Source organism: Pezoporus wallicus, unplaced genomic scaffold (assembly GCF_028554395.1).
Source record: "Pezoporus wallicus isolate ANWC-B61680 ecotype Strahan unplaced genomic scaffold, APGP_CSIRO_Pwel_v1 contig_8805, whole genome shotgun sequence".
Classification (NCBI taxonomy): domain Eukaryota; kingdom Metazoa; phylum Chordata; class Aves; order Psittaciformes; family Psittacidae; genus Pezoporus; species Pezoporus wallicus.
Window position 1 is genome coordinate 317841 of NW_026637668.1, and position 22325 is coordinate 340165.

Sequence of the window (22325 nt, forward strand, 5' to 3'; positions counted from 1 at the left end):
AAAGCTCCATCAAAATTAGCAGCAGTTGGCAGCAACTGCGGGTCCGGCTCAGTGTCACCTCATGGCTATTTGTGTGGGTCACTATAAGTGCACCTAGGCTGACAGCAGGCTGCCACTGAGCCCTGCTTTACAATGGGGGCTGTCAATCTCTTGCAGTGTCAGAAAAGCTTCCCACTGGGAAATGAGAGATCCTGCATGAACATAGTGGAGGTGGTGGCACACGCCCCATGTTGTGATGCAGGAATCAGTCCCTGAGCAGGACTTAGGAGCCTTTGCAGTATCTGAAGACTGCACTTCAGTGTGCAAGTACATGGATGAGAGCATTGCCAGCATCAGCTTGGATGAGCAGCTCCTCCTTGCCTCGGCAGGGCTGATAGCAGCAGGTCTGGGTCAGCACTGGGTCCATCACAGGCATGGTGATGCTGACACCACCCTTCTCCTGTATTAAGCAGCTGTTCATGTATCTCTGGTGGTCACATCTGTGGTGTCATGCATGGTGGCAATGGCCAAGGCTAAAGTCAGGTAGCTCTGAGGAGTCGGGTCAAACTCAGCTCCCTGCACCAGCATTAACACACTCAGTAGCGCTTGTCTGACAAACACCAAGACAGTGCACAAAGTCCAGGTTCATACAGTGCAGCCTGCTCTGGGTTTGGACGCAGAGTTACTGGGGTCTGTGACTGAAGGGACAGGCTGCATTCTGCTCTGCTAACTAGAATGAAAGAAACTGGTCCTGCAGCCAAGGGGCTCGGTGCCAGCAGGCAGACCTGCACCATCATAGGCTCATAGGATCAGCCCGGTTGGAAAAGACCTTTAGGATCATCCAGTCCAACCACTTCCCCAGTGCTGCCAAGGCTACCACTAACCTGTGGCACTGACACCGTCCTCAGATCCTGAGCACTAGCTATCTCTTACAGGCATTTTCACTCAACTTCTTCCTCTAACCTGCCACTAGAACCTGCTCAAGCTGAGCACATCATCTCACCAGCACCCGGCCTTCCTGCTCAGGTAAATGGGGTGCTCCACAGACCTGATGGCTTATTTGACGTGAAAACGGGGGGTATTCTCGTCCCTACAAGCTTTTTGTGTCCTCCCACAATAACAAAACAAGGAGCAAACTCCTCAGCATTTCCTCAGCCGGCACGTGTTTAGTTAGAGAGAACCTGAGGTCCATTTCTAATGTTCCATAAAAACTCCTTACCTCCAAAATCAGCAACAACGGCGTGGCCGTCCTCATACAGCAGAATGTTGTGACTGGGGGGGAATACAGAAATGGTTAATAGTGTCTTAAAGGTGGTGAAAAATCACAGGTTTCGGTTCCTGGCTGAGCTCACGAGGGGTTCAAATCACCGCATTGTCTATAGATACACCACTTTGAGCTACATCTGCTATTTGCTGTAATAAAGTACACATGAACTCCAAGGAGGCAAACCCAATAGCTTCATAACTGAGAATGTCAGTTTTGAATCAATACTAGAGCAAAAGAATGTCTGTAATTAGCTACAGATCAAGTGCAACAGCTTCATCCAGTGTGTGCACTGATTCGCAGTAATGAAGTGAAAAAGGTGACATTTGAATATAAACGCAGTGATGGCCCCTAAATGAAATGACATTCTTTTCTCTTTTAAAGCTTTTGCAAGTGTAAATTCATAGTGCCAATTCCTAATTGATGCCAACAGGAAGAAGGGAAGGACTGATCCCATGCAGGACTATGGTATGTGTTTGGTACAGCTGTACCTGCTCACCTGCGTCCGGCTCAGGAATCCTTCCAATGGGGAAATGCTACCTGTTGACTTGGCAATTCCTGTTTGGAACAGCACGTGCTGATGGAAAATGAGCTATCGATCAGCTACCTGAGAACACAACCACGCAGGAACGAGCAGGAGCTCAAGGGCTCCCTGCCCAGATTTATCCAGAAGTTGAACATGCAGAAGTGTTGGAGTGATTCAGAAAGGCCATCGGGACAGAGATTGCAGAGGCTGCAGGAAATGGATAATATACAACTGGAGACTAGGCAAACGTCCCAAGAGAAGTTAAGCCCCAGGGTTCTTGGCAATAAACTCATTTAGCAGAGCAGGTTGGGAATAAGCCCAGGTATCGCCAGGAATGTTCAAGATGGCAACTTCCGATTTTGTCCTGAATTAGATGGAATCAGACATTTCACCGTGTGCTGTGCAAAGAAAACGGTATTTTTCCTTGTAAGTAACTGAGTGACCTACCTGGAGCGTGCCCCCTGAGCTCATCCCCTAAGCTGGCCTAAGTTACGGTGGCAGCAAATCCTAGGAGCCAACCTTCAGCTGTCCAAAAGCTGCACATAAAAAGGCGAATTCCCGGGGTGAATCTCGGGGACCTTCGTGCCCTACTGACCCCAAACCCCAACCGTCACTTCCCTGGCAGCAAACACAGAGAACGGGAAGCTTCCCGTCCTGCCTGCCAGGTTTATGCGCGGGCTGGTCAGCAGAGGGGGAGCAAGGCACGGTTTGCAGCGTGCCCACTCCTGGGTTTGCTGCTGTTCGCTTTCCTGGTGGGTCTCTGCGGTGCGGATCAATGACAGCCTTTGGCGACACTTGTTTTGGCTTAGATGCATCAGTTAATTCCGGAGAGATGATTCGGGTTGTATTTACTTTGCCAAGAGTATAGAGAGAAAGAGCAAACAGTCACAAGGGAACTGTCGGGAGTAGATCATCCCTTCCTTCTGCCAGCTCTGCTACTGTACAAAGCCTCAACCTGAAAATCTAGCTTTCTCCTAATCCCAGTTCCCATTCCATGGCTTTTGGCTGGGCAGTGGCACCTGAAGTCAAAGGCATTGGCAGCAGTCCTTCCACTTCTGTGGCACTTAGCGGAGGGGTAGAGAAGCAAAGGACTGAAGCTCTGTTCATCAAAATAACCCAGATTGAATCTAGTCCAACAGGTCCTCTCTGCTGTGATTTGTAAGGGACTCAGTCTAATCTGCAGGTGGGGTTTGCCATGTGAGATGAATTATTCAGCCAGAGATAAGGTCTGAAGCAGCATTGTGTGTTACTGCTGGGTTTCATAGAGAATTTCCTTTGAAGTCAGCCAAAGTGAAGGGGGAGGTTTTGGACCAGATGATCTCGGAGGTCCCTCCCAGCTTAACTGCTCTGTGATTTTATTAACTGCAGCTCTCCAGTGGCCTCCCTTTAATCTCTCAGCAGCAAGCAGCTCTTCATGCAGCAAACTACATAGGGGGTTGCTAAGGGAGTTCATAGAATCACAGAATAGTTAGGGTTGGAAAGGACCTTAAGATCATCCAGTTCCAACCCCCCTGCCATGGGCAGGGACACCTCACACTAAACCATCTCACCCAAGGCTCTGTTCAACCTGGCCTTGAACACTGCCAGGGATGGAGCACTCACAACTTCCCTGGGCAACCCATTCCATGTCAGTAATTCCCCAAGCACTAAGTAAATTACCTATAGGCATATTTATACACATACAGGCTTTTGCTTCTGTGGATTCATAGATGCCTTTCAAATACACTTATTTCCTGCTCCTCTTCTTCTTCATGCTATACTGAGTACAGAAAACAAGGTGTCATTTTACTACACTGCTGACACATCGGACAGCATAGAGTTACCAGGGCTGAAGTGTTCCCTCCACATAAACAAATGCAGGAAAGTCATATATAAAATCCATTGAAGATGGATTTACTGATCCAAGGAAGCTACTGCAACTGATTTAATGTTCAGCAAAGAGCACACAGGAGAAAGCAGAAAAGCACTGATTCCATGGGAGAACGAAGAGCAAGGCTTTTGGAAATCAGCATCACACACACTGGTTTTCACACAAAGTGGGGATGTGGGAAACTGCACAAGAAGCTCTGGCTAGGCCAAAGGCTTCCAGGAACTCTGGAGGTGAAGGTTTCCTACAGCAGTCACTAGGTCTTCATGGCACGTGGCTTTGGAAAGGGCTGAGCAGGTTGCACTGGGAAGATGCATGAGTGTGGACACCCCGATGCTGACACAGTATTTGTCAAAATGCCGGCTGTTCAGAGTGAGTTCAACAGAGTGTAGAGTGTAGGAAAAGAAGAAATGAAAAACTTGGCCATGACTTACGTGATGAAGGGGAAATGAAAGTAATATTGATGGCCTTAACCAAAAAGCCTAACTTGCCCATATTAGAGCTGTAGATACGAGCAAGAACAGCCAAGTGAGGAACACAGATTTCACCAGATAACAGTGTTTAGGACAGAAAAAAGTTAAGCTCTCCCAACCAGGACTCCCACAAATCTTCAAGGTTTCTGGTTTACCTAAACCAAACCTTGGGATGATAAAATAAATCATAGAAGTGTAATGGGTTCATACAACATGGCCACAACTGACTTTAGCTCCCGTAGATACTTTCTACAGAATATTTAAGTGATTTGAGTGCAACACAGAATCACAGAATCACAGACTGGTTTGGGTTGAAGGGACCTTAAAAGCTCACCCAGTTCCTGCCCCCTGCCATGGACAGAGACACCTTCCCCTAGAGCAGGTTGCTCCAAGCCTTGTCCAGCCTGGCCGTGGACGCTGCCAGGGATGGTGCAATTGTTTGGAGACCCCCACCAGGTGTCAAATGAAAATGTTAATCCAGGCAAGACTAAAGTAGAGAGTCCTGAAGGCTGAACCCTGGGCTGAGCACAGGATCCTACAGAACTGAAGTCCTCTGTGGTCTTGGTTCAGGTTTGAGCTCTGTGAGCAGCGACAGAGATGATCACCATTTCTCAATGTGAATACATGTATTGAGCCCCAGCTTCAGCTTCAACCTGCTCAGGGATAGTACAGACCCTGAATACACCCAACTTGGCAATAACAGTCTAGTCCTGGCGTGGCAGTTTTTGTGGAGAAGCCGAGAAATCAATAATAGACCCTTTCTGTGCATGGACCCTTTCCATACCCTAACCAATGCCAAATGCTCCTCTTGGTGCTGACAGGTGTGACCTCTGGAAGGGTTTGTCGGTCTGCTCCCACCACTGAACATTACAGCTGCTGATTTTGCTTATGTAGAGGAATAAATATAGCCCCCAGAAATAAGGCTTGGGAGGTGCAGCTCCAAAACACTATTGTTGCCTCAATGGCACGTGGAGATCTGAAAGCCACGGATGAGAAAGGGACTCGTAAGCCTCTGTTTTGAGAAATGCAGCAAGAGAAGCCTGAGCTGAGCTGACGGAAGGTTAACGGTGAGTTCAGCAGAATCACAAATCAACTGTCTTGTGCTAAGGCCACACACGGCTTGTGACGGCGGGACTGAGCAGTGCTCTCTTCTGTGGAAAGAAAGCGGGAGGAAAGAGGAGTGTGTGCTCATCGGCTGCCACAGGCACACGCGGTGCTGCGGGCCTCGCGTGTGCAGGGGCTGCTCCGTCCCAGGGCAAGAGCCCACAGAGCACGTTGGCTGCGTGTCCCCTTCCCAGGGAACAGGCCATGGAAAGATCCTTCTGCCTTTAGCATGCTGTGGGCCTAATGAAAGGCAACTGCTATTTTAAGGTTTCACACGGGGGTTTATAACAAAGAGGAGTTGCAGACACCATCCCCATTACCGTCAGGCTTCCATTCTTGCTTTCATCTTCCTCACTAAGCTGGCTCTCAGGAGCTTTTATAGACAGTAGGAGCCATGAAATGAAGGTGAGTCACTCAAAGGCTTGGCCCAACCATGTTCAGCTGCTATGGCTTAAATTAGATAGCTACTAAAATGGTCTCTCTTTTTTATTAAAGTGCTATAATCATTGTGGCTACAACCCTCACTGCAGTGTTAGTAGTAATAAGCTGATACGTGTCACGGTTGCTGATAGCTGTCAGAACTGGAAAGCAAAAGAAAACTCCCAATTATTCTCCAAATGGAAGGATAACCCCTTTTCCAGGGCAGAGACATGAAAGGTCCATTTTCTCTCAGTTCTTTCAAGCCATATTGCAGATTTATTGAATGCATTATGTGCATTGCATTGGATTTCAGATCTCATAAAGACAGTTACAAGCTATGTGAAACTTAAGGTACAAAATGTGAGGCTCCTGTGAATCCACTGGCAAAACTTAACTCAGAGTTTCCCTCTTGGTGTTCCTCTTCAATTGTCCTGAAGGTTTTCATCCTGTAATAGTGCCTTGGCTGACTGGGACTCATGCTGCAAACACGACTTCTGCTCTCACACTGGAAACCTTCAACAGTTAAGCTACTCGCAGCACCACTGATCACATCAGCACACTGATGTCCCTACAGCAAATTATCTTGTGACCCCATAAGTAAGATCTGGTAAAAGTTCTGAGAGGCAATGATGCACTTGTCGGCTCTCTGGGGAGAGAATGTTTTGCCTTTTCTTTCTTGAAAACGTGATTTAAACCCTTGAGAGCAGAACTATTCTCCTAAGAGCCGGCAGCGACAAGGCTCATCCGGGTCTTTGCTGTCCTAAACCAGTTGCACAGGCTGCAGCACTCAGACATGGGCTCTTGTCTTGCATCACAACTGAGGCAGGAACTACAGCTTCAAACAAAGCATCTCCCTCCTCTGAGCCTCACTCTTTGGTGGCCTGAAAGGGAGCTGTGAAGGGACGGAGGTGTATGGGGACACCCAGGGAGAAGTGGTGGATGCGTGAAGTCAGGGTGAGGAGGAGGAGGATCCTTGACTGTAAGAGGAACACTCCAGCAATATCCTCCTTACCCCCTGTTGATCACAGCCATACACATGGCTGCACAGCCCAACACAGCAGCAGGGCCTGCAGCGCAGTGCTGGATGCAGCCATTCCTCTACTTGAGGCAGTTTCAGTGTGAGCTGATGGATGCGCCTGGACATCGGAGAAGGCAAATACAGCAAAGTGTGCTAAAATCTGTAGTCAGAGCGTAAAGCAGAATTCGTGCCACTATTACTAACCTGGGGCACATAAATCCCTCATTAGGGTTTGTAGGCTGCATTTTTCAGCCTAAAACAAAGAAAGGTGGCGTTCCCTTTGCACCAGTGCTGTGATTTGCTTCCTCAGCCTGCAGGGGCATGTTTTTCTTTCGTAACCACAATGGAGTTGTTCTTTCATTTAAAGAATCTCTTCAGGAGCAGGTAACTCCTTCCTGCAGTGCCCGTTTGAACCCGGAGATCTTGGGCACTGAGGAGAATTCAAGGAGAATTTCATTGCACACATGCCTGGCTCTCTGGTTTGTCACTGGGCGCTCCCTCCCCTCCTGCGGGCTGTGCTGTTCCCTTCACAGTGCCAGCAACATGCCAGAAAGCTGCTGCTGCCTCATATTCCCCCAGAATTCCACGCCAGAACTGGGCCCAGGCCAACAGCCACTTTCATTCTTAGCTCAGCAAAGGGGAAAAACAGCTCTACAAGGGGAGGTAGGGACAGGCCAAGGGAAATGGCTTTAACCTGCCGGAGGGGAGACCGAGATGAGCTCTTAGGCAGAAGCTCTTCACTGTGAGGGTGCTGAGGCGCTGGCACAGGGTGCCCAGAGAAGTGATCTATTGAAGATGTCCCTGGTCACTGCAGGGGGTTGGATTAGATGAGCTTTGAACATCCCTTCCAGCCCCAACTATTCGCCGGTTTTATGAAGACAGGTGAAATGAATTCACGTTTTTGAGCCAAAGACTCGTACTGGGGAAATACCCTAAGCAGCAGGGAGCGTGGAAAAGCCATCCCTCAGGAGCCCTCATGCAGGTGCGCTGTAAGAGGTAGTGTTCAGACAAGCTACCGGTCAGGGAAACCACTACACACACAAAGCTGGCTGCTGCTCAGTCCACTACAGCGTGCTAAAGCCTCCAGTGGATGTGGAAGCCTCGTGTTGCAGTTCCCAGCCCAACCGGTGCAAGCAGACCTTCCTCCAAGCCCCATCAGTGTTTCTGGGGTACCACTCAGGGACCGGAGCCTGTGGGTACAGGGGAGGCTGCAGAGCATTGCTGCTGCTGGAGGCTTTGTATTCCCGGAATGGTTGGGGTAAAGAAGACACTCACCTGTTCAGATCGCGGTGTATGATGGGTTGGGTGAGGTTGTGGAGGTACTCCATGCCTTTGGCAACATCTACAGCAATGATTAATTTAGACTGCAGATCCAGAGTTCTGTATGTTGGAAAAAAAACCCAAACCAAAGAGATTACTCAAAATGAATAAACAGACATAAATTACCTGTAAATTGTTCTTACCTGTACATCTCGGAACCTTTACGATTGCTTTAAATACACAATAATGCCACATAAGCCACAGAATGTAAATGCAGATAATGTGAAATAATGATAATAATGATTTTGTGATGACTTATTAATTTCCCTTGTACCTCCAGTTATCTGCATCACAGCTAACATCTTTTCTCGTGTTGCTTTGCACTGAAACCAACATTTACATGGGCACTGGTTTACCAGTCGCCCCGATCTGTACCGCCAGCCCCGGCAGGGATGGAGCAGATACCTCTTTTGTTCATGGAGCAGGGAGAAGAGCGATCCCCCTGAGATGTACTGAGTGACGATAGCGAACTGGCTGGGGTCGTCCAGGCAGGCTCCCACAAACTGGATGACACACGGGTGGTTCAGGCGGCAGAGGATGGAAACTTCGCGGCAGAACATGTCCACGTCCGATTTGGAGCAGTACGTGTTGGCTCGGTAGCTGCGGGTTCACACGAGGGACACAGTAAGGCAGAAACAGCACAGAACAGGCGGTGTCAACGCTTCAAGGTGGAGAACTCTGATGAACTCACCGCTTGATTGCCACGATTTTATTTCTGCACCGTCCCTTGTACACTTTCCCGAAAGAACCTGAAATGGTTTGAAATAAATGAGCACAAAGTTCTTGATCCTGAGCACCAGGCGTTTTAAACGGGAGCATCAGGCTTTCCAAACGGGTGCATCAGGCACTACAAATGGGTGCATGCTTCCTCGGGTACCTGAGCCGATGATCTCATGGAACTCTAGGTCAGAGAGCTGCAGGTGGAAGTGTGATGGCAAACCAGCACGGAGCAGGAGGATGTCGGCCTTCTCTGCAAAGGAAAACACTTTCCTGTTGCACAGTGCGGGTCATGGGGAAGGGCAGAACATGAGGATTTACCCTCACGCACCCCTGTGCTCTGGAAGCTGGTTTTCCTCCCTTAAATCCTATTCCCTTTTCTTTCAGTAACCACAGCAAAACCGGTTAGAGACCAATGCACTGCCCCAGCTGTTTGGGGCTTTCTTGGCTTCCAGTCCTTACCCCGATGATCACTACCCCAGGGCATATTCTGCCTTCTCATCTGATGGTTCTATAACACTCTTTATGCACAGACTTAGCTCCTGTTTTCCTGTAGAAGCTCATCACTAATGCAGGGGATGCAATTCCAGATTTGACCGACTCTCTAGTGCCAGGGGAATCTAAATTTTTCAGCTTCATTTTGTTAGCACACAGCTACACCTTGTTGATCTTTTTGGTCTATTATATAAAGTTTATCAGAACATTTCTAAATGGACTATTTCAGTGCCACTGTGTGCAGGATGTCAGGATTTCATTATACTGGCCGTGCTTATTTGAAGTGGAAAATTGAAAACTCCACAAAAAATGAAATATTTTAAAGTACAAATATTCATCTGAACGTTTTATCTATTTGTGGTTCAGGTTAACACCAATTATTTTGGGATAGAATTTTTCTTGTAAAGATAATCCAGGCATTTTACAGTGGATTTCAATGTGATATTGCATAGATGTTTGTGCATTGGTTTGGTGCTAAATTACAATCACATCCTTTTCTCCAAAGAAATAAAAATAAATGTATTGCTTAAAGTAAATGAAAATAAGATGAATACGGGAACTATCGTGATGTTGAGCAACAAAGGGGAGTATATCATTTCCTACAGTTACCCTGGGGAAATGTCGCTGCTGCTCATGCCCATCATTACATTTCTGAACGGTTAAAACCCCAGGAGTAATGAATCTTGTGCAGTGCGTGTAAGCTGACAAACATCCTGGGTAAGAAGACCATAAGAGTTCAAGTTTTCCATTGCCATTAAAATACCTTTTGTCATGCTTTTAATCTTCCCTAGAGGGGATGGAACTGACACATAGGAACCATCTGAAACAGAAGAACAGAATGAGTTGTGGAGCTCAAAGACAGCAGAAGCATCTATACTGATAAACTAATGAGGCAGTGATTGCTCAAAGAATGAATAGTAAAGGGGTGGACATGCACACAAGCACACTGACACATATGATTGTGTGGTTGGGCTGGGATGGAGTTAATCTTCACAGCAGCTGCTGTGAGGCTGGTTTGGATTTGTGCTGGGAACAGAACACTGCAGTGGTTTATTTATCTAACTCCTTGCTTCAGCATTCTTCTCAGCACTTGTCATTCAGTTGCCAATACAAATGAGCCTTTTTGTAGCAAAAAGGGTGATTAATTCTTCCCAAGGGGAAATTAGATAGTCAGATAGATACTGAAAAACACAAAGGGGACTGAGCATAGAAATCTACCGAGTGTCAGCAATCAGAAACATCAGGGCTAAGCACCACAAGGAGAATGGCTAGACAAGGTATTAGGATGGGAAAAGGCAGGAGTAATGATTACAAGGGATTGATCTTCATCTCACAGCTTTAGCTTTTTTTCTAGTGAGTGATAGGAAGTGACAACTCCATTTTGAGATAAAGGAAGACTTTTGACATATATAGAGTACCTGGGAAATGGTGATTCTCATGACACTGATTTTATAGTAAGATAAATATATATATATCTTATAGAGAGAGAGCTGGGCCTGGAGAAGAGATGACTGACGGAGATCTCACAAATGCATGCAGGGGTGGGTGTCAAAAGGATGGGGCCACTCTTCAGTGATGCCCAGCAACAGGCACAAACTGAGACACGGGAAGTTCCATTGGAACAGGAGGAAAAAATTCCTTATTTTGGGAGTGGCAAGAGCACTGGGATGGGATGCCTAGAGACGCTGAGGAGCCCCTTTCTCTGGAGATAAACCCACTGGATGTGATGCTCTGGAACCTGCTCCAAGTGAGCTTTAGCAGGGGGTTGGACTGGATGATCTCCCGTGGTCCCTCCCAGCCCCAACCACTCTGTGGTTCTGTGACTTCAGTGATCATTGGATCAGACCCTTCAGTTAGAGGATAAAGTGAGTGCTCAGACCATACCTCCACCAGGTTGTGAGTATTCGTTGCAGGGGGATTCATCTTGAGGTCTCTTGTAATGCTTCAGAAGGGTCACAATGGCATCATGACCTGAGGAAGAAAGAGGAAGCTTAAAGACGTGCAGGTAAACTCAACAGTCTTCTTTTTTTAATTGATTAATACAAAATCAGGTGATTTCTAGAAAAATGCACAATGTGTCCATAAAACATGTAGACACCGGTACAGCCGTGTTCATTGGAGCCATCCTGTGATCCTTAACTACGAAACACAGGGAAATACCTGCCAAGAAAAACAAGGGTCTTACTGTCGCTAGCTCACCTGGTCCTAAAGTGTGAAGTATGGCAACAGAACAAACCCTGCTACAGAAAGCCTACAGTGGAAGCTGACGGCGCTCTTCAATAGGCCTTACAAGGAAACCAGTGCCTGAAAATATTTCAGTTTTGGTGTCCTAAACGGGACTAAATGTTTTGGCAGTCTCAGGTTTTTGAAATCCACAGTTCTCTATCAGCCATTCTCGTAAGAAACAGTGCTGCTCTTGGAGGAGGGGGAGCGTCCTGAAGGCATGGAGCCACAGACAGGACAGAAAACTGGTCCACGTAGGACAGTACAACAGGAAGCATGGAGACGGCCTTGCTGTGACCCGTACCTGCAAGGATTTCAGGTAACTGGCTCTGTTTCACTCCTTGCAATGCCTCCCTCAGGAACAAAACTCGAACTTGTGCACAGACTGAGGGAGAAACGGCCTCTCCTGACCAGGCTGCCTGCTTTCTGTTCTAGCAGCACAGACACGCTCCTGGCCTTGAGGCTGGCTGAATCAGACTAATGCTTAACAGAGGGTCTGAGAAGATAAATCAAAGGGCTGGGTTTTATAACCCTTCATGCCAGGCACCAGAAAGCAGATGGTGAGAGCTCTTGTTCTACAGGGAATGAGGGGTTATTCTGAAGTGTTCCTTCCTCTGCTGTTCCCTCTTCCTTGTGCTGTTCCTATGGATTTTGTAGCAGAAACAAGAAAGCCAAAATACCTTTCTCATAGGCCCACATTAAACAAGTCTGCTCATCCTTTTCTCCACTGGACCTGCTGGGATCACAAGCTACCAGGTTCATATCAGCTCCATTATCCAGTAAAAACTGCACCAGCCGAATGTGGCCATGGTAGCAAGCACAGTGTAGTCCTAGAATATCAGAGAAGCGTGGTAAGCACAGCTGCCAGAACATCCAAACAGGACTTGCGGCAACAAGTACAAAGCACGAACTGATTTCCTATGTAAAGGAATATATTATCAAAAAAGTACCCGAGGCCCTAGGGGAAAATGGAACGGGGACGTTGCAGGAGCCCCTCTGCTGCCTGCACACAAGATGTCAGCATTTACTCTCCCACCTGCAAATCACACTGAACAGCTTTGTACGTGAGGAGAAGCAAGCAGAAACAAAGGTGGCTCTTTTGCTGTTGCCTGTGGCAGGGGCATGGAGGTGTGAAGCCCTTCAGACACCAGATCCTTCATGCCTGGTCCCTAGCAGAACTGTACTTGGGCCCAATTCCTGAACCTACTTAGAAGCCCAGCTATGGGAGAATCAGTCTGCATCGGGTTTGTTACTCATATACAAGCTAATGGGCCTGGCACATCCTCACTAAACTTTTATCACTGCTTTGCACGCCTGCAAATGTATTCCAAAAGAGCTGGGATCTCTCTGAAGGGTAACTGGGTGCTGGTCATCCAATTACTGTGGGGGTTACCCTGGAAGTCCTCACTTTGTGTGGCTTCCTGATTGTTTGATGCTGGAACATACCCTCCTACCCATACTGACGGTGATGTTACCTGTGTGCCCATCTCTTCCCTGGTGGTTGATGCTTACAACGTTCTGGTCCAGAAGAAATTTTACAAGTTCTATGTTCTTCCCATAGGTGCAAGCACTGCAAAATAAAGGGAAATGTGAATGCTGTAGTCCATAAAAGGACAAATAGCTCAGATAGCCCAATATTAACAAATCATTACACAGAGATAAAACTGTAGAACTAGAACAAAGGACCTTTAGTACCGCATGGTTCACCCACCAAAGTACGTTCATTCCATTGTTTCAGGGACATTCTAGTTATTGTACAGATTCATTTTGCACAGTTATACAAAGTCTGTTTTGCAAAGTGCCTCTTAAATGACACTTTACAAACTTAGAGCATCAGAATCAGACTGTTCAACCACCTCGTTTCTCATTCAGGGCTCCTGGACTACCTGGTTCTACCTTCACATGCTCTCCTGTATCTCCAGGTGTAATCCTAGCATCCGCACCGAGTTCACTGCTTGCTTTGCTCCTCACCTGGCTGGCTGTGAGGCAGTTGTAATTCTGGGTGCTGTTCCACATGCACGTGCAGGTGGAAGGCTGCTGGTAACGGCATTGAAACACCTCACCTGTGGAAAGCCGTTTCACTGAATATGTTTTCTTTGGTGAGACTTTCTGTTCCCGAGAGCTGAATCATTTCCTTCACAACCTCGAACTTCCCGTTGTAGCAGGCACTGGAGGTGAAGTGAAGAGCAGTTACCACCACCAGCTTTCCCACCAGTCTAACTCCCCAGTGCTAAACCAGGTAACCCAGAGCTCACAGGTGTAAAGGGGTGTCTCCATAGATGTTCACCACATGGGGCTGAACTTCAAAGCTGCTCTGCAGTAAGAACTTCACGATTTCACGGTGTCCAAATCGACAACAGAAGTGCAGAGGGACATGGTCTTCATTGTCCTGAGCATTCACTGCCGTTGGACCCAGAAAGAGAACAAAGGAAGTATTTTATACTTAACATAGCTTGTTTGGAGCATTTAGTAATGCTTTAGGTGTTGTGCCTAGATGCACCTATATGTTTTGAAGCCTCCTGCTAAAATATTTACGGTCCTCTTTCTTTAAAATGGATATTTCTATGAGCTTTCATGTATCAAACCCGCATTACTCAATGCCATCTGTAGTAGTCTGTCAGGATGGTTTTTTGGACTTGCGGTGTAATTGCTTTCTTCCAGTAGCAGATGGATTGAATGTTTTGATGGAGCTTTCCATGAATGATTCACGAGTTTCAAGTGGCCCTTAGGAAGAGCAGCTGTGAAGCAAAAGTAAGATATGTAGCTGCTATGTGTAAGAAAGCAATTCACTGAGTTACTCCGAATGCGTGGAACAGTAGTTATTGATTACAAATACTATTAAGAAACACACTTGTTGTTGCTCATAAGAAAGGAGAATCCAGTTGGTTTTAAGATTCATGTTAGCTTCCTTGAGCAGCAGGATGAAGGCTTCTCAATGGAGTTATACAGTGACAAAACAAACAAAACTGAAGGAAATGCAAAAAGGATGTGTTTTTCATAGTCACTTAAAATACAAATACATAAAAGGCAAGAAAGGAAGAGGAGAATTCGTTCAGATGTCCAGATTTCCAGTGTTCACTGGTGTCCAGTGACAGATGATTCCAAAGGTGAATTCTGTCTCAGGCCAAAGAAGAAAACAAAAAGGAATTCCTTTAACTTCTATTAAGCTTGCTGCCCCACGTTTCATTAACTGCTTCCACCACCCTTCCTTGCAGTTGTATTTTAAAGGGAGGAAAAGTAAAATAGTAAACGATTTTATCTCTCTGTTCTAAAATAATTCTTCACTTTATAGATTCATGTGACATGTTACCCTTTGAGTTTTATTATGCTGCAGAACCAGACACAGATTCATTCTGAGGTGCAATAAATAAGAGGGGAATAAATGTCAGTGTTTTATAGTAATAAATGTCAGTCTGTTGGAATATGTACCCACGGGATGGCCTGAAGGACATCAGGGGTCCCAGGGCCATGAGCTTCTTCAACACAGTGAGGTGTGGGCTGTAGCAGGGAAGGGAACATGAATCTTCCCTGTTTATGCAGTTGGAAAGGATGTCAAATACTTGCAGCCATTTCCTCTTCCTCCGAAAGGACACACGGCTCAGCGTGGGATGATGGGTTTGTTTAATTGAGAGCTTTCTGATTTCTAAATGAAGCACAGCAGAGTGGAACGTTTCCAAGGCTGGAAAACGGGCTCTGCAGGTCTGGTTTAAACAACCAAGGGAAACTTGCCATGACCCAGCGAGTGGGAACTGGTTAAGACTGGATGACAGACTGAACGTGGTGGATTCTCAACACCGGGCTCTGGCTTTAGATTTAAAACTGACTGCATCTGCCAGAGGTGACAGTGGTTTTCAAAGACACTTGAGAGAGGAGGAAGAGCAAGTCCAGGCAGCTCAGAGCTCCTGCGAGCAGCAGATTTCAGTCAGAGACTATAGGAATTACACAGACAAAGAATGTATTTTATACCACGTGGTCCCTGGAAGAAACCTCCAGGACCAGCAGTTTGAAGAGTAATAAAAAGTAGCAGTTGGCCCATGGGAGGCAAAGGAAGTGTTTGTTTCCTGGCCACCAGCTGGCTCTCTGAGTTCACAGGGAGTCTGTTTCTTCACTACCCCATCGGGCTATAAACCAGCCTGTGAAGCTCGGCAAAGCAGGCGCAGGGAAGACTCCGTTTGCAGTGGAACTGTTTGTGAACCATTTCAGTTTCTCATCTGAACTATTCTGAATCACTTGCTGTATAATTCTGACTCGAAATTCTCCATCCGCACCTCCCCACTGGGATTTCACCGCATGTTTGTGTCATTCTGATGGCAAGCACTCACCACACGGCTGCGGGTCCTCTGCCCGCAGTGAGGGTCTCAGGAGTAAGCTACCTCTGCATATTAATCTTTACTTTGTTTTCTGCTGCTGCTTTTCACCTCTAAGTTACTCATGGGAACAGAATACACGTGAGGTGGCAAACCAACAAGTGAGGAGAGCTCTCCAGCTCCTGTCTGTATGTTTCAGTTGCCCAAAGGCGATACACAAACACACGCAGAGTACGCGTCAGGAAGGTAAATCCAAGCTTTGAGGCCTGACTCTGCCTATAAAATACACTGTTCAAGTTGGTTTTTCAGAACATCCTTTCTTACCGTCGGCTTTGCTCCCCTCTTCCACCAAGAGTTTCGTAATGTTGAGAAAGCCTTTGGCAGAAGCCAGATGGAGAGGTCTGTCTCCAACTTCACCGCTCGCGTTCACATCAGCTCCAAACTTCAGTAAGAGGTGGGTTACCTGAATAGGTCATTAAATTATCACATGAAAATATAGCTTTTGGCAAGATCAGACAGAGTATCACACTGGGCAGTACTATAGGTGGGCGTCTCCTTAAAGCTGAATCAGGTGAGGTTCAGTAGAGAACTTATTTTTGAGTTATATATCTATAAAAATATTTAAATCCTCAATGGCAGGTAGTCATTCACTCTCTGAAAGGCTATGTATGGCAAAAGGCTCAACACAAGACACACGTATTGGTTTAACTGGCCAGTCAGCAAAATAGAGCAAATGCCCTCAAAGTCCTCAACTGCCAGAGCCTTTGCTTCCTTCCTGATCTGAGCCTCTCCTCACAGGAGCTTTCAGCACAATTTCACAAGGCCATGACTATTTGTTCAGAAGTGGCTCATGGCAAATAAGCACAATCTTCTCTCAAGCCAGCATTCCTGGAGCTCCTTAATGTGACTGGATGATGAGGTGCACGTATAGGGAAAGCAGCACCTCGGGAACGCATTCCTGGTTCACCCCAGCCACGGATACAGAACATCTTCACTCATCTGTGCATCTGAGTTCTGTGCTTTCAAAAGCTCTTCCTGCAACACCTCCTCGGTGCACCCAGAGTAACGTGTCCTGGAATGAAGAATGCACTCTGCCTACAGGTCATCCTTTGAAACTTGAAGGTACCCCAGAATCCATGCTTTTAGCCAAAGAAGGGTATGAGGAATGACGTGCGTAACCCAAAATAGATCCATTGTCACATTTCCCGTAACAGGGCTATTGAGGGCAAAGGGCTGGACTGCTACATTAACTGCATGTCAACTACACACTGTCGAAAGAAAGAGTTAGGAGGGTCAGTGCCAGCTTTGGTCAGAGCTTCAGCTTGTTTCAGTAAGTCATGGTCTGTGTGAAGGAAGCAAGCACAGTTGGACTTGTCCCATGCATGGACCCCATGCAAACCCTGCTCTCTAAATCCTTCTTTTTCTGTTAACAAAAAGTGGCCACAAGCTAGTTTGAGCGTTGCAGGGAAAACCAATGGAATTGCCATGGAATTATTATTCCCTGGAGATATTTAAGAATATCTACTTACATTTCTTATGCAAGCTCTGAAATGTGGGATGAATAGACATCAAATGGATCATGCTTCTGGGTCCAAGCTTGTTCATAGGTTACCAAACCTATTTTTGCTGGGGCCTAGCATCGAGTGTAGAAATTTCCTGTTGATATTCTGACTGTTGAAACAGCTAGAGATTGACTTCAGAAGTGTAACTTCTGTATATGAGGCCTTTTGCGGTAGGACCCTCTGGAATGTAAAGCAAAACGAACACCAAACCAAGCTTTAGTTACCTGCTCATGGCCGTAATATGCAGCAATATGCAGCGGGGTGAAAAAAACTGCATCCTGGACATTCACATAAGCTCCATGCTGCAAAAGAATATCAACAGCCTGGAAAGAAACAAGCAGAAAATTCCAGTTGGAAGCACTGTAGACACGTGGGCCACTCCTAAAACAAAATTTCCAAACCTTACACCACCAGCTTAACAAGAAGCCCCAAACCAGCAAGCCATGAAGGTGAAGAACTGCGTCCAACATGCAGAAGTGATTGACTTACAGTACTCACACTGAACACTGAATGTCACTGATGCTTTATAAATAAGCCTGAAAATCTGTTTGCCAGCGAAAAGCCTCAGTTATGAAGTAAGAGGCACTGAAATGAATGCCTGGATTTTCTGAGAATAACCTTTAATTTTCTTTTAGCCATTATGAGCAGAGAGCAGTAAACAAACCAGGTTTTAGAAGCAGAAAAAAGAACCAAAATGAAAGCTCCTTTGGAATGTAAATGTGTGAAGGTAAATCCTCACACACAGTTCCCTCGGTGGGTAACGGTTTCTTTGTATTTTAGATGATAACAGCATTTGGCTTCAATAAATAACTCAAAGTATTTGCTTTCTAATTTTCACTTTCTGGGTCTTTCAGGAGGCCGCTGCTTACCCAGGCAGTGATGGGTTATCAGAACTGGCTTCCTGAGTAACTGTCAGGATAGAAGTCAGAGTGCTGTGGATTATGCACTGGAGCCGAAGGACTGCTGAGCTTCGTGAAGCACTAGGGACTCTTTAGGCACACTCAGAGGCTTGTACCACAGACTGCCCGAGTACTTCTACATGTGATGAATGCTATTTTTTAGTCTAATGATGGTGAAAGATGCTGGCCCATTAATCAAAGAGGAACTGGCCAGCTTCCAAGCTGCATTACTGATACCTGCCCTCCCTGCTGACACCTCCTCTGGGGATGCCCGTGGTTAACGCTCATGGTGATGATGCCCATTTCTGACAACTACTGCCTAAGCTGAAGCCACCAAATCATTTCAATGTGCAAGAGCAGGGCCAGCCATTCCCATCCATGCCCTTCTCCAGCACTCAGAAAACGAAAACCTGTTACCAAGCAACATCAGTGCACAGGGATTAGTTCTCTACACAATTTAAATTGAAATAATTTCTTTCCAGGTGACTGCCTGAATACACCTTCTGCATAATGTCCCTTCTCTGGCATATTCAGACATGGCCGTTTCCCATCAGTTTAACCATTCCCCATAGTCCCAGCCATAAGCCTTCCTTTGAGCAGCACTGCAGGGCCAGTTCTGCCTCTTCAGAGCCCAAGAGCTTTGATAGGTCCTGCACATTGCTGGAGGCATGTGGGTGTTGCAAGGACTAAGCCATCAGTTGGAGGCTGGAGGATGTGAGGATTGCTGTGGTACTATGGAATTTTCTTCAGCACTTCTCTGAATGCAAATAATGGGCAATGTTGGCATTCTACATCCAATATTATTTTCCCAAGGCTAGAAGTATCCTGGGAGCATACTGGGCACTACCGATCATACATACATATTCCTGATCAAAGCAAGGACCAATGTCAATGATCAGGTTGCTCATGGCCTTGTCTAGTTGAACTTTGATGATTTCCAAGGATGGAGGCCCTGCATGCTCTAGGGAAAGCTTTCAGTGCGGCACCACCCTCATTCTGATCTTTCCAGACCCTTTCTGTGGAGTCAGAATTTCCCTTGCTACGGAGCTTGGAAAAGAGTTTGACTCCATTACTAAAATCTTATGAAAGATCCATGGAGATGCTTAGAGAAGCTGCTTACCCTTCTACCAGCTGAGGAGCAGCTCAGCAGCAGCCTCTGCACATGCACTCTCTGGAGGAGTGTCAGTGTGCTCAAAGAGTAAATAAAGACCATGCTCAGTCACTGGTTAATGCACTGGACTCCACCCGTGCACCCCACGACCACACAACTTTCAGTACACGAGTGGCATGGTGGACCAGAGGTGGGGAACACAGCCAGCTCCTCTGTGATTTAATGGCTCGGTGGCTTTCAAGTGATTCATCTTAGACATTTTTCAGCAAGCTCCCACCCTAAAACTGAAGTTGTAGCTGTTGGCTCTGAAAAGAGCTGTTTGCACCTGTAGCTTTTACAAGAGTATGATTGAGAGTTCTTTGGATCAGTTTGGTTTTAATTTAGGCACATGAGGCTGGAACGCACTCAGCGCTGTGACCAGTCAAAGATGGAATTCAGAATTTAGATCCATCTAGAAGCTCCAAGATGGTTCTTTGAGCTGCAAAACCCATGTTGAGAGATGTGGATCCAGCTCTGATGATGAACATCAAACTAGATAAATTTTGGCAGAATTTCCAGGCTGCAGAAATGACAACCATGAAGTGATTTTGTGATCTCCGGATAAAAAGGATTTTGTGAGTCACATTAAGCAAACTCCACTCAGCTGTGACTGATGAGAGGGGTACAGAGACAATCACCACAGTTTCACAGACAAGCTTTCTTTCTAAGAGAGGATGAAGGAACCTTAGAAAACACTGCAAGTTGGCATAGCCAGTACAAGTGGGTGGGTATGGATAAAATGACTGCAGGAAGTAAGGGGGAAATTTCTGATGCAAAAAAAAAGCTTTAAGCTGTTATTGAAAGACCAGAAAAAGATGATTCTCATCCTCAGGATACAGTTGGTGACTCACGGTGCCGCTCAGAGCCTGGGGGATGTTCTCAACCAGCAGAGACAGCAGCTTTCAGGGCCTCGAAGTGATGGGGTATGGCTGTTTCTAACTCAAACAGATGCTTTGAGCACTCTGAACAGCACTTACTTTGTGAGCTTTCTCAAAACTCTCTTAGGAAAAGCTTATTCAGATTCAAGTCCATTATGTTCACTTCAAAGATAATTGCACTGCTCTGAAGGTTAGGAGGAGTCAACAAAATAGAACCTAAGACAGACTACGTAAGGACTCCGCCTCTTGGACAAGGACAAGGGGTAAGAAATCCTCTAAAATACAAGACCAGAGATTACTGACTCTTTAGCAGGTAAAATTTAAATGAGAAGACAACTTCAACAGTGAAGGCCTTTGCTCCAGCAGTAGCCTCTGCACAGCCTTGCACTGACTGAACAGCTAAAGGATCTATCATGAGCTTCAGTCTTTATTAATAAAGCTGTTATAACAAAACATGAATAGTGGCAAGTGAGGAATACAGCTGTGATCAGTCACGTCCTGCAAAGGGGCTTTACATTAAATAAAGGCTCAGACATCAGCCCGGTGACGAGCCTGTGTGTGTCCTTTTATCTTGGCTGTTCCCATCAGATAAAACACAGGTCACAGAGGCTGCTAGTGCAAGATGCAGGTAATGGTGCCCGGAAACAGGAAGCTCTCCCCAGGGTTGCTTTTGCCACAGGGTGGTCAAAGAATGGGATTTTGAAAGTATTTTGCTGATTCAGGTATTTGCTGGACACAGGATCTCTTACATGGCTTCGGGCACTGTTACCGCATCTTTGAGTCCCCAATACCTTGCAGCTTGTGCAGTCACGTACAGTGGTGCTGGATGAATGCCATTTCTGTGGTCCTGGGCCTAGAATGGTTCTGAAAAGGTCTGAAAAAGTGGTGTCAGATGAAAAAGCAGGCTGGAAAGATGCAGCATGGGCATAAAGTGCAGGGACTGAAGGTAGGAAATGGGGACTTTGTGAACCATTTGAACAGGCTCACAGGAATTCTAGTTTTCAAGGCTTTTAAAATCATTTGAACATGCCCCTTGTTCAGCCTGGAGAAGAGAAGGCTTCTGAAGGGGAGACCTGAGAGCAGCTCCAGTGCCTGAAGGGGCTACAGGAAACCTGGAGAGGGGCTTTGGACAAGGGCCAGTAGGGACAGGCCAAGGGGAATGGTTTTAACCTGCCCGAGGGGAGACTGAGATGAGACATTAATAAGAGACATGAGACAAAGAGCAGGGCCTGCCTTGGCATTTGCAGGACAAGGCTCGGGGACTTTAGAAAGCCTCAGTGCAGAGAAGAGTACTTTGTGCTTCCCACAGAGGAAACATTAAATACACACCCCATAAAAGTGATAAGGATCATTAAAGTGCTAGGACTCTGATTAACATCTCCATTGTAATTCCTGCACAGAGCAATTAGATCTGGTGGCTCCTGGGCTGGTTTTTGGTAACAGGATACTCAAGGAAGGATTCCCATCACTCATAAGAAGAGCTGTATGTGTGCTTGCAGGGGTTGACATGGTGCCTGCCAGCTCAGGGAGGTAATGCTGCAGCACCAAGGACCCTCGCCCTGCTCACAGCTTTGGCTTGCGCTGCTGACGCTTCTCCTCACTCACCACTGCAGCAGATGCACCAGGTTGATTTGTGCCCTGGCCACTGCTGGAGCTGCTGACTGAAACACTGAAGGTTAACAGCTCTTCAATAGAGTTCCTTGGTGTGACCACCCATAAATTGTTTTAACCTTCCTCCAGCTTAGCCTTCTGCACACACACAGCCTCTTGGGGTAACGTGAGGTTGGCACCGAGTCCTGATGCAGGGCGTCTTTGACAACAAGAGCAAACATTCCTGCTGGATTTAAATCACTTTGAAACCATTCTGGAGGCTGCAATGCAAAGCTAAATTGACTGGTAGCCTTGCTGGTGGCCACAAGCCTGGGAAGGTCCTCAGCAAAGTGCACATACACATGTACATATATACACATTCACAATCATATACATATATTTAGTGTGAGGTGTCCCTGCCCACGGCAGGAGGGGTGGAACTAGGTCCTTCCCGACCCTAACTATTCTATGATTCTATATAGACAGCATACACAGCCCTTAGGAGGAGTGAAAACCCGAGGAGGGTGGAACAG

The 22325-nt window shown here is 46.5% G+C and overlaps 1 protein-coding gene and 1 long non-coding RNA gene across 4 annotated transcripts in view; both read right to left on the reverse strand.

Annotated features, from left to right (window-relative positions):
* LOC130598078 (uncharacterized) overlaps positions 1-22325 on the reverse strand; it is a 72437-nt gene that overhangs the window by 10062 nt on the left and 40050 nt on the right. The gene's annotated exons all lie outside the window — the stretch shown is intronic.
* TNNI3K (TNNI3 interacting kinase) overlaps positions 1-22325 on the reverse strand; it is a 43734-nt gene that overhangs the window by 9370 nt on the left and 12039 nt on the right. For all 3 annotated transcript variants that reach the window (XM_057407167.1, XM_057407166.1, XM_057407165.1), the window contains exons 6-18: positions 17500-17598; positions 16038-16176; positions 13662-13806; positions 13470-13574; positions 12882-12976; positions 12087-12236; positions 11068-11154; positions 9947-10003; positions 8849-8941; positions 8663-8720; positions 8377-8571; positions 7927-8031; positions 1199-1251 (exon numbers count right to left, since the gene is read on the reverse strand). In XM_057407167.1, coding sequence (XP_057263150.1) covers positions 1199-1251; positions 7927-8031; positions 8377-8571; positions 8663-8720; positions 8849-8941; positions 9947-10003; positions 11068-11154; positions 12087-12236; positions 12882-12976; positions 13470-13574; positions 13662-13806; positions 16038-16176; positions 17500-17598 — 1381 coding nt within the window. The remainder of the gene's footprint in view (positions 1-1198; positions 1252-7926; positions 8032-8376; positions 8572-8662; positions 8721-8848; positions 8942-9946; positions 10004-11067; positions 11155-12086; positions 12237-12881; positions 12977-13469; positions 13575-13661; positions 13807-16037; positions 16177-17499; positions 17599-22325) is intronic.